Raw genomic sequence first — 13,139 nt, 5'->3', positions numbered from 1 at the left:
CTCTACCGCTTTTTCATTTTGAATAAAAACGATCCTCAACCGCTTTTTGCGATTTTGAACGAATCTTGAACCTTGGCCCTTTTTTGCGTTTTTTCTATTTTGAGTGTGGATCGATCCTATGACGTTTTTGCGATTTTTGACAGAACTCAAGCCTCCACCGCTTTTTCGTTTCGAATAAAAACGATCCTCAATATTTTCAAACGAAACTCGAGCCTCTACCGCTTTTTCGTTTTGAATAAAAACGATCCTCAACCGCTTTTTGCGATTTTAAACAGAACTCGAGCCTCCACCCCTTTTTCGTTTCGAATAAAAACGATCCTCAACCGCTTTTTGTGATTTTAAACAGAACTTAAACCTTGTCCCTTTTTTGCGTTTTTTCTATTTTGAGTGTGGATCGATCCTATGACGTTTTTGCGATTTTTGACAGAACTCGAGCCTCCACCGCTTTTTCGTTTCGAATAAAAACGATCCTCAATATTTTCAAACAAAACTCGAGCCTTTATCGCTTTTTCGTTTTGAATAAAAACGATCCTCAACCGCTTTTTGCGATTTTAAACAGAACTCGAGCCTCCACTGCTTTTTCGTTTCGAATAAAAACGATCCTCAACCGCTTTTTGTGATTTTAAACAGAACTTGAACCTTGGCCCTTTTTTGCGTTTTTTCTATTTTGAGTGTGGATCGATCCTACGACGTTTTTGCGATTTTTGTCTTTACAAAAAATCGAACCCGCAAACGTCTTTTGCGATCGAACCTCAACGCTTTTTTACGATTTCCATGGTTCGAACCTTTCCATTTTTTCGTCTTAATCATTTTTTAGCTTTTTCTTCTGCAGCTGGCTTACTTCGTCTGAGGTAAATTCCTCTTTCAGGTAGATTCCTCTGTAATGTAGATTCCTTTTTTGCAGGAAGCTCAGCGTAAAAGATGCTTTTGATTTGATTTTGATCCTGAACCCTTCTAGATTCAATCATTCCTGCTCCCCAATCACTTGAAATTCAATTTGAATTGAATGTCGATTCCTCTCTGAGGTAAATTACTCTTTGATGTAGATTCCTCTTTGAGGCAGATTCCTCTTTGAGATAAAATCTTCTTTGAGGCAGATTCCTCTTTGAGGTAAAGTCTTCTTTGAGTAGATTCCTCTTTTATGTAAATTCCTCTTTGAGGTAGATTCCTCTTTGAGGTAAATTCTTCTTTGAGGTAGATTCCTCTTTGATGTAAATTCCTCTTTGAGGTAGATTCCTCTTTGAGGTTGAAATTCAATCTGAATTTAATGTAGATTCCTCTCTGAGGTAAATTCCTCTTTGATGTATCTTCCTCTTTGAGGCAGATTCCTCTTTGAGGTAAATTCTTCTTTGAGGTAGATTCCTCTTTGATGTAAATTCCTCTTTTAGGTAGATTCCTCTTTGAGATTGAAATTCAATCTGAATTGAATGTAGATTCCTCTCTGAGGTAAATTCCTCTTTGATGTATCTTCCTCTTTGAGGCAGATTCCTCTTTGAGGTAAAATCTTCTTTGAGGTAGATTCCTCTTTGATGTAAATTCCTCTTTTGCAGGGAGCTCAGCGTAAATAATGCTTTTGATTTGATTTTGAACCTGAACTCTTCTGGTGTTGATGATGAATGCTTTCATGAATTCTCTTCTCAATTGATCAAAGTTAGAGATGGAGCTTTCCTTTAAGCTATTGAACCACGCGCGAGCATGATCTGATAGAGTGAGGGAGAAAGCTCGACACATTATGGTGTCTTCCCTCCGTGTAATAACATTACCGCTTCATAACTCTGCATATGATCGTAGGGATCACCCTTTCCGGAATAAGTGGCGAGTTGGGGCATCTTGAATTTTTGAGGGAGAAGTTTATTCATGATCTCTCCCGAAAAAGGAATTTTCCTTGCTGCTTGTTCATCATTGCTCGGAACTAACTTCTTTTGTTCTAGCACCTTTTCAATCATCTTCTTAAGGTCTACTGTCTCTTTCGCGTTGAACATGGATTCTTCTCCGGCTTTCTCATGTGCTCTCGAATTTTCTTTGCATGAACTTTCCACAACTTCATGGATCTTTAAGTTGTTTCCCTTTCGCTTTCCTCCTTCACGTGGTTCTGAGACTTCAATTTCATCGTGTGGTATCTCTACCTCAGGACCTTTTTCCTTGTTTCGAAACTCTTTGTCTCGCATTTCTTCTTGGACAAAAAGCATTAATTCTTGGAGCTGATTATTGTTTTCTTCAAAAAAATTCTTCAACTCTTCATAATCCGCCAAGGGAACGGTAGGTGGATTTGTTCTTGATGGCCTATGTTGGTCTTCAACGTTTTCAACACGTTCTTCTTCGTTGGTTGGATGTGCATCGTGTTCGTCCGGAATATGGGATACTTGAGAAGGTGGAACTTGAGATTTCTTGGGAGGCATCTTTTTATTACGAAAAGTAGATGATGTAGAATGAATGACTTTTTTATCTTTTCCCACAGACGGCGCCAATTGTTGTAGCCTGAACTAAATAATAAATTTGTATAATGTGAGATCAATCGTTGAACTTCTGAAGGAAGGCGGTCCTTCCAATCAGGATGATGACAGCCGACGTTCCTTGAGGATCGAACCTCTTGGATGAAGGTTGAACGTCTCTGGATGAAGGTTGAACGTCCATGGCTGAAGGTTGATCTTCCTTGAGGATTAACCTGCAACCTTTTCCTCTTCAGCTTTCAACCTATTTATAGGACTAAAGGAGAAAGTTACCTGTGAGCTATCGGTATGCGATCGTGCTGAATGTGGGTACAATTATCTAGGACGATAATGGAGTACGTGGGTAGTGGTTATATCAGAACGATTGATATTTTCAATAGGTGCTATTAAAAGAAATTCACAAATAGAGGAAGAAAAAAATGGTAGAAATTATTGTTGTGATACCATATCAAAACATAAACTGAAAATTAAGATTATAAAAGATCCGAAGAAGACAATGAAAAAAAGAAGTGAACATGAACGGTGTGCTATTCTGTTTAACAGTATTTTTCACATGGGCCCTGATGACCACCTGAATTTGGTCATTCACCATTAGATGTAGGCTGATTAAATCTAACGATGAATGACCAAATTCACCGTAATTATTAGGATCCATGTGAACACTTGTTAGTTAGCAGTTGTTAAATAAGCAAATTCTCAAAAAAAAAAAAAAAAAAAAAAAACAAAACAAAAACAAACAGTTGTTGTTAATATCGTTATTTATTTACTTATTAATAAATACTGTACATATAACATTGTAAGATTGGAAATGTTCTCAGTTGCCAATATTGAAGCAAATTATGGAACTACAAGACAAGCACCCACCCACTAGAAAGAAATATGAAGACAAATACTAATTAATATTAATAAACTATTGTTAAAAGCGTAAAAAGAAAAGAATTATATATCAATGTGTTTGCAAGTCAAGTAAATATGTGCATGAATCAGCAATTTCTTTTTGTTAAAACTTCAAATGTATAAAATGTAAAATATAATATTGTTTTTTTTTTTTTTTATGAAAATACTTCTATATTCATTTGATGAAAGCAAATCCACATCCAATAAGAAAACGGTAAGGAATGAAATTTTACAAAATCCACAAAGGGATGAGGACGACTACAAAGAGCAAGAAAAAACCATAAAGGTAGAAAAACACGAAAAACAATGAAACATATACTTTTTAGAAATCCAAATCAGCAGAAGAGCAATTGCAATCCGATCTTCATCATTCAGGCCATTTCGAATATTCGGATCAGAGTCATTTCTTTTGTTGCAACCACATAGATATATTGATCCATATATAAAATAAATTGTTTCCGCTCTTGCTAAATTTGAAAAATGTATGAATAAAAGTATAATTGGGAGCAAATACAATTCAGACAAATAGAGAGATACGAAAAGTATATGAACACCAATTAAAAAGAAAATAACAAAAAAGAAACACAAAACCTAACAGAATGGGAGCAAAAAGAAAGACAAACTTTCTTCTTACTCCTTATAATAGATCAGATGAGACTTTTATAACATTGTTTCTTTTGCTAGTCAAGAAAGATGCTTAAAATGAAACTTTTTAATGTGGCTATTATGTCACTGCTTACCAAAAAATATCATCTATATATATGACCATACTTTATTTCTTTTACTAGTAAATTGTTTTCCTCCAAGAAAAAGAAAGATGAACCAAGGGACAATATCTCCTTTTGTTCCTCATGTTCTCATCTTCCCTGCACCAGGCCAAGGTCATGTGAACTCCATGCTTAAGCTTGCTGAGGTTTTATACCTTTCTGGCCTTCATCATATTACCTTCTTGAATTTCGAGTTCATGTATAAAAACCTTACAGATGTGGAATCTCGTTTTACTTCCAAGTATCCTGGCTTCCAATTCAAAACCATTCCAGATAGTTTTTCAATCGATGATGGGCCAACAGATCCAGCTGAATGGTTAAGAGAAGCCTTAGATGCAAGTAAGAAGACGGGCAAGCCAAATTTTAAGAAATTCTTAATTGAGTTTAATCCACCTGTTACTTATATCATTGGAGATATGGCAATGAGTTTTATCCATGATGTTGCCATTGAAGTTGGAATTCCATCTATTCAATTTCATACTATTAGTGCTTGCTGTATGTGGGTTTTGCATTGTGTTCCTGACATTGTTGCTGCCAATCAACTTCCTATCAAAGGTAATCTCATCTTATTTTCTAAGTGGATTTAGGCCTACTTTACTGTATAGTATCTATCAGAATTCAATTATTTCTTTTGAAAACTGAAGGGGAAGAAGACATGGATCGGTTGATAACAGCAGTTCCAGGCATGGAAACCATTCTCAGGTGCAGAGATCTTCCAAAGAAATTTTGCCAAGTGAACGACATAAACCATCCACATCTACTTATGCTCACAAACGAAATGAGAGAAGCAGAATCACTTATCCTCAACACATTTGAAGAACTAGAAGGGCCAATACTCTCTCAAATCCGAACTCGATACCCTAAAACCTACGCCATTGGACCTATCCACCAGCTCCTCAAAACAAAATTAGAAAGCAGTCATTCCAACAGTATATGGCAGGTGGACAGAAGCTGTATGGAATGGCTAGATAAGCAGCCATTGGAATCTGTACTTTATATAAGCTTTGGTAGTATTTCATTGATGACAAGAGATCAAATCATGGAATTATGGTATGGCCTTGCTAATAGCAACCATAGGTTCTTGTGGGTTATGAGGCATGGTTCCCTACTTGATGAAAATGGTAATGTTCTTGAAAATATTCCTACTGAACTTGAAGTGGGTCTTAAAGAAAGAGGGTATGTGGTGAGTTGGGCACCACAAGAAGAGGTTTTAGGGCATAAAGCAATAGGTGGGTTTTGGACACATAGTGGATGGAACTCAACCTTGGAGAGTATAGTTGCTGGTGTGCCTATGCTGTGTTTGCCATACTATGCTGATCAACAAGTGAATAGCAGATTTGTTAGTGAGGTTTGGAAAATGGGGTTGGATATGAAGGATACATGTGATAGAAAAATTGTTGAAAAGATGGTGAATGATTTGATGGTTGATAGGAGAGATGAGTTTGTGAAATCAGCAGCAAAGATGGCTAAGTTGGCAAGAAATAGTGTTCAAGAAGGTGGGTCTTCTTCTGGTAATCTTAATAGTCTGATTGAGGAGATAAAAAAGTTGAGCATGAAATGAAAATGAAAAATTTATGCAGCTAGCATATTAGAAAGGTAATTATTTGTTCATTGTGGGCAAGGTTAAGATTTGTCCATTTACTGTATTGTGTTGTCAATTGTGCAATTATTATAAGATAAGGTTGTCGAAGTTTCATTATTAGGAATTCTAGTATGTCTTTTAATGTTGTTTTTATTGAAATTTCAAAACTCATTATGTATATATAATAGTACACTTCCGAGATGAATTTCAAATCTATAAATATACTTGGCTAATCTTTTGGACTTGCATGGTTTTAAAAAGGGACAATTACAAAACTAGCACCTTTTAAGGTATTAGTTTTCTTTTCTAACCCATTTTGAAAAACTCACTAAAACTAACACATTTCATTAACTAAATTCCAACCTTGCTCTTGTCTCTAACACTCCGCTCCCCGCTCTCTAACATTCGAACTTACATCTCTCTAACCTAACACCCCGATATCCCTCTCTCTAACTTTCCGGCGATTCATTGACCGATTTTGTTCATTTCATCCGACGAATCTCTGTTACTTCGAGTGGACATGGCGAGAACACGAAGCTCAGACAACGAATCGAATTCAGAAGGAAGGACGAAAAAGAGGGTAAATAACTTGACTTTACATTTGCGATTCTCTCTTTTATTGTATTTACATTTGCAATTCTCTCTTGTATTGTATGTACATTTGTTGGGTTTGAGAAGGAATCTTTCGTTTCGTTTCGTTTACTTCTTATAGTGTTAGGGTTTATCTAGGTTCATCTGGTGTTAGGAAGTCATTCGGTTTGGTCGAAATGCGTCGATATGTATGTTCTATCGGCAACCTAATTGTAGATAATACATAGATATAGACAGCCTAATTGCCGATAAAACATAGATATCGACGACCTAATTGTCGATAGAACATTCATATCGACGACCTAATTGTCGATAGAACATTCATATCGACGACCTAATTGTCGATACAACATAGATACCGATGACCTAATTGTCGATAACTCTCTTATTTTAGCCTACGTTAGCTCATTCTAGCTCAACGTTATAATTAGCTTAATTGTATGTTAGCTGATGATATATCTACAATAAATTTCAGCATGATCGTGGACACAAGAGGAAGAGAGATGAGCATGGCTCTTCTTCGAAGAAGAAAGCCAAAGAGGACTCTGAATATAAATACCGAAAAGCATTTGGAACGGAAAGCGTCATCACAGTTAGGTGTAACCTAGAAGCAGCAAAACATATAAAGGACTTTTTAACACCAACCCAAGTAAATCTATTTAGGAAGAGTTGCTTCGGGCAGTATTTGGATATGACCAATACAGTATTTGCAGGAGTCCTCTGTCATATCCTTTTAACAAGGGAGATCATATGTGAAGACCTCAAACCCAGGGAGCTTTGCTTCAAAGTTAGAGGTGTTGAGTTGAGATTTGGGGATTGGGAGTTTGGACTCCTAAGTGGGTTACGGTTTGGAGACATGGAAGCATTTACCGAAAGGTTTAGTGCACTAAATAAGCCGGATAGATTTAGGAAGAAGTTTTTTTCAGACAACTCTACAGCAATCTTTAGAGACGTGGACACAATTATGAAGCAAACTGTTTGGAAGAATGAATCTGATCAGGATGCAGTTTCATTTGCCATGTTGTACTTTGTCATTGGCTATGTGTTGGATAACACTACCAACAAACAAGCTCTTCCTTGGGTTTTGGAACTTGCTGAATTTCCAACATTGTTTAACGAGTTCTCGTGGGGTGTTTTGGCCTGGGATGTGACCTACAGGTCTCTTGTCAATGGGATGATTGGTGGAAAAGGCCGAATTGATCAGTTACTTGCTTATAGGGATCGTTTGAGGACTAACCGTGTCTCATTAAACCTATATGGTTTTGCACACGTATTTCAGGTATGATGTGTGTATATTCTATATACTAGAAATGTTAGTAATAGGCATAAATAATGAATTGGAACTTTGTTACAGCTTGGTTGTTCAAAGTATGGGATGCCACCCACGGATGGTATGAGACGAAAGGCACTCGCATCCCACGATGGATACGATGGAAAAAGACTGGTGTCCCTAAATTGACCAACGTTATAGCCATTTTTGAAGTAAGTTAACCAAACATTGTGCCTATATGTGTCACTATTATGCTAGACATCTGATTGACTTGTTTATTTGTACATGTGTATTTTTAGTCGGGTATAATCTCATTTCTCTCTTCGAGCTTCCTCTAGATAGTCTGCTTCCCCCGGGCATAATGTACGAAGTCTGGTGAATCTTTCCTGAAAATCAATGGTCCGCCAGGCTTTTACAACTTGCCAATACGCTATGTCCCGCCCCCAAATTTAGCCTTCACATTCTGTTTTAAATGCTGAGCACAACTTCCATGTACCGCATTTGGATACACCATATTGACTGCATAATCAATGCTCTTATTCCTGTCTGATATTATGACTAGGTCTTCAACATCACCAATACATTCCTTCAACCTAGTGAAGAAATAAGCCCATGATTCATTACATTCATTCGGACCAATTCCAAATGCAAGTGGATAAATTTGATTATTACCATCCTTTCCAACTGCAACATAAAGTACTCCGCCATATTTAACTTTTAAGTGTGTTCCATCTACACATATAACGGGGCGAATATGTGCATTAAACCCCCGGATTGAAGCACCCACAGACATGAAGAAGAATTTAAAATGATCTTCATCATCAGTTTCAATATGTGTCACCGTACCTGGATTAACAAATTTCAATGTCTCACAATAGTCAGGTAACAACATGTACGATTCTTCAGGTGAACCACTTGTGCTATCTACCGCCCAACATCTTGCTCTCCAAGCTTGCATATAGGATAGGTTGATTGAAAACAATTTTTTAATCTCCCAAATGATGTGACTTGGACGGTACACTCGATTCTCCATATCTAACTTATCACTAAGTATGATACCTGCGATTCGTTTCCCCGCTTGCCTATGATGCGGCAATAGTTGTCCACCCCTATCGTAAGTGTGACTGTCCATACTGTCAATTCTTCAGAGCATGAACATATCTGAACCTAGTATGACTCCACCTCTAGCCCGCCACTTGCATGTGTCAAAATGTTTGCATCAGACCTCAAACAAAGACTTAGTTGATCTGTGCACCTTCCATTCGAACATATTATCAATTGCATATCTCCCAAGTGCATCTTGCAGTCCTCGTTTGCTTTTGAACATATCGTGCGCCTTCAAACCACCATCCCCTGAAGATTCTGTAATGTTAATCAGAATGGCCGGTTCCTCTGGTACTTGTGGAACATACCGAAATGGATCCGTTCTCCTTCTCATTCTTGCTTCATCATCAATCTCATTTAAACTTGGTTGAACATTATCAATCGATGGTTCTGAAACGGATCTTTGGCGATCATCGTTATCATATACGTGATCATCATTGTCATATCCATTGTAATCGTTATCATATCCATGATCATCGTTATCACAGCCATTATCATATCCTTGATCATCCTCGTTCACTACATTCTCATACCCACAATTGTGATCCAATGTAATATCGTCTAGCCCAAGAGGAGATTGGGTATATGGATTCATGACATGTTTTGCCGGAGCACAAGTCTCAATTGCTATATTGGGAACACAAGAACATATTCTAGTTGCCTCTACTTCAGCAACATTTTGTGGCCATACTTCAGCAACAATTGGTCGTCTTACTTTGGCAACAATTGGTCGTCTTACTTCCGAAACACTTGGTCCCCATACTTCAGCAACAATTGGTCATCTTACTTCCACAACACTTGTTCGCGGTGTCATAGAAACATATAATGGCATCACATCGGGTTTATTCCATCGACAAAACTCAACGAATCCAGCAATATCACTGTCATCCGCTATGTGGGCTAATCTTCCAAAAAGTTTATTTAGACCGTATGTTGTGTGCATTGCCATTTGTATGTCAAAACAGGTTGCATCAACGTTCAACGAAGCGTGAATTCTATCTCTCAAAGTTTGATAATCAGTTGGCGTTGAAAAATGGAGCACCTTCGATTGACCACCAACGTATATCATTGTGTCTATGAGCCCCTCTTTTTTCCATTATCCATCCCACGAAAGCACCTCTTTTTTCCATTATCCATCCCACGAAAGCATACACAGACAAGTATTTGGGGTAGACATATTTCTGCATTATCATAAAAACAGAAGTAAATTATATATTATTTGTAAATTAATGAAGAAAGCTACCGAAACATATCATGGTATACACATTTGAAACTATAAGATCCGTCGATATATGTCGATATAACATATATATCGACACCTATCAGCACATATCGACACATAAGACTAACTCCTCTGTCGATATCTGTCATATATCTACGATGCATTCTCGTGATAGCTGTCGATATTGATCATATATCGACAGATATTGACGAAAGATCAAGAGACGTTTTTCTAGAATGATCTGTTAATGAGCATTAAATGCAGTTAATGATCACTTTAACTTTCACTCTTTTTCGAATATCACTCTATCAATTAAATATGAGTCTTGTCTGTTGAGATTCCCCATGAACATTACGGTTCTTTCTCCTATAAATATACGCTTTGTCTGTTCATAGTTTATTCATTCTAGTAAACTCTTAAACACTCTAGAGCTAAAAATGGAAGCGCCACCTCCACCCCCTCCTCTGCCTGAATTCGAAGCACTAATAGCTTCATTCAGCGATTCGTTCCGTGAAGGGGACACATATGAAATAATCCGCTTCATGAGGGGCATGGCGAACACCATGTCTTTCGCTGCAGATGCCATGACTGACCATCTGGAGTCAGTTAAGGAAAAAAACAGGTGGGTGAAGAGGATAATTAGGCGCCTCAAAAGGCAGTTGGAGAAGTCCAAGATGGACTACGCTGACGCCCTTTTGGATCATGAGTATCTGAATGTTTAGTTTATGTATTTTTTGTTTTTAATGTTTATGTACTTTTGTTATTATGTGTTTTGTGTTTGTGTCTTTTTTGTTTATGTGTTTTGTGTTTGTCTGTTATGTTTTAAGCACTTTTTTATTGTGTTTTTGTTCGTTTTTTATGTTTTATGTACTTTTTTTCTTTATTATAATATAAAAATATTGTTCTTATCTATGTTTTATGTACTTTTTTTCTTTATTATAATATAAAAATATTGTTCTTATCTATGTTTTATGTTTTATATGTCGATATTCATCAGATATCGACGCAGATATGTATGTCGATATTCATAAGATATCGACGCATATCGACCCTTTCTGGAAAAAATCGCAGAGTGATGTTCCAAACCAAATGCATCTTCCTACAACAATGTCACTGTTTTTAGGGATTCGCACGACAAGGAATAACATGAAAAGGCAACAGCAACAATATACATTGGGTTTTAGAGAAACAAAATGCTACATCTTAACCATGAATGGACGAAGCTTTAGATATTGTAAATAAATTAAAAACTTACATGATTGTATAAAATCTTGAAGCACAAACTGTGGGTTGGATTGATTATTGTTCGTAGTCTGTAAATTGATTTGTTCTTTAGAGCGAGGGAGAGAGAGAGATAAAGAGAGAGCGCGCGAGAAAAAGAGAAAGAGGGGAGAAGACAACGTTATAATAAGGTTAGAGAGGGGGGCAATGTTGGAATTTAGTTAATGAAATGTGTTAGTTTTGCTGAGTTTTTCAAAATGGGTTAGAAAAGAAAACTAACACCTTAAAATGTACTAATTTTATAATTGTCCCTTTTAAAAATGGAGTCTCTAATCATTTATTTTTCTTTTAGCTTAATTTAAATTTCAATAATTTTAGGAGTACATTACTAACCGTTCTATTATCTAAATTGTTAGTGAATGCTCAATGCATGTGAAATTAAAATTCAGGAACTTAATTTTAAATTCTTAAAAATTTCAGGAACTTAATCCTTAAAATCTTAATAATTTAAAGACTTCACGTATTTGATATTATTTACTTAATTATCTTATTATTATTTTTATGAATAATAAATATATAATTTTTTAATTTTTTAAAATTTTGAATACATGTGTGTTAAACAATTAAAGAAAGAGATAAGGTACCAAAACATGTCTAAAGTTTTTGTAGAAGTACCAATTTAGGCTTAACATTCAAAATAGCACCAATATAGGCTTAACGTTTATAACATAATATCAATTTAGGCTCAACGTTTATAATATAGCATCAATTTAGGCATCACGTACAAAATAGCACCAATAAAGACTTAACGTTTATAAATAATACGAATTTAAGCTTAACGTTTACAAAATATATCCAATTTAAGTTAAACGGCACAATTAAATTAACCATATTATATTCTTTTTCTATTTTTATATGTTATCTTTTTATTTAGTTCTATTTTCTTATTTATTATAATACAATTAATTAGTATTCTTTCCCATTAAATCCTTATATTTGTTTTTCATCAACTATTTCATGCTCTTAAATTCCATGGCTCGTGTAATATTACCTTGTAAACATTACAAATCTGTTCACATGAGACATTTAAGTATGTTCCTTTTATACTTAATGTTTCTATCCTTTATATATAGGATTCCTAAGGTATATATCATGCCATATGTCAACATTAAAATCAAATTAGCATGATGTAGGATACCAATTTTTTTAATTACCATTATTTTTTTATAACATAATATGAAATTAAATTGCAAGATATATCATTATTTTTTTATAATATAATTCACATACTTTGTAATTGAAAAAAAAACATTTATTTTGATCCCTTTAATTTATAACTTTTTTTTTTATAAAAGTTACCCAAAACTTTTAATTAACATCTAAAAATATTAAATTAAACACAATAATATAATTATATATGACATTATCTAATTTTGAGTATGAAATATCTTAAATTTTAGGACACCGACGTGACATCTAAAATATAAGAGCGCATACGCAATGAACATCAACCAATTTGTAACATGAACCATCTTCTTCCTTTACTACATGCTTTATCACTACGCTAAAATCCCCTTCAGACGACGGTTAAAAACCGTCATCCCGCGAGATATAAATCTGTCACAGGGCTCGATATCGTCTATTGCACCTTCAGACGACGGTTAGGTTGTCATTTGAAGATACTATACATCACATCATCCTAGTTGCGTACTGTCATATGAATATTGTTACGATGCATCTTTTTATTTATTAACGTCACATTTAATGTCATCACATGACATACTAATAATTAAAAATGTCAAGTAGCTATATGGGAAATTGGCATATTGGTATTCGCGGTGACAATTTTTATAATAATTTCTGTCGTAGTAACTTGTATCACATGGCATAGGTCTTAATCAATCATGTCAATAGATTTATTTTAGATGACAGATTATTTTATTGTAATGTTTTATTATTATTGTTTAGATGATATTTTTTAACCGTAAATGTCACTCTTTGCCTTCTTCTTCGAATGAATCTGGTAATGAATAAT

At 35.4% G+C, this 13,139-nt stretch overlaps 1 protein-coding gene across 1 annotated transcript; it reads left to right on the top strand.

The window, feature by feature from the left end:
• The first annotated feature begins 3,976 nt into the window (after positions 1-3,976).
• Positions 3,977-5,820, top strand: LOC136225532 (7-deoxyloganetic acid glucosyltransferase-like). The gene is made up of 2 exons (XM_066013595.1): positions 3,977-4,669; positions 4,759-5,820. Exons 1-2 carry the CDS (start codon positions 4,063-4,065, stop codon positions 5,673-5,675), a joined length of 1,524 nt encoding a protein of 507 aa, XP_065869667.1. The 5' UTR covers positions 3,977-4,062; the 3' UTR covers positions 5,676-5,820.
• The last annotated feature ends 7,319 nt before the right edge of the window (positions 5,821-13,139 follow it).

The sequence above is a fragment of the Euphorbia lathyris genome, chromosome 4, assembly GCF_963576675.1.
Source record: "Euphorbia lathyris chromosome 4, ddEupLath1.1, whole genome shotgun sequence".
In the NCBI taxonomy this organism is placed as follows: domain Eukaryota; kingdom Viridiplantae; phylum Streptophyta; class Magnoliopsida; order Malpighiales; family Euphorbiaceae; genus Euphorbia; species Euphorbia lathyris.
This window is presented reverse-complemented; position numbering and strand designations above follow the sequence as displayed.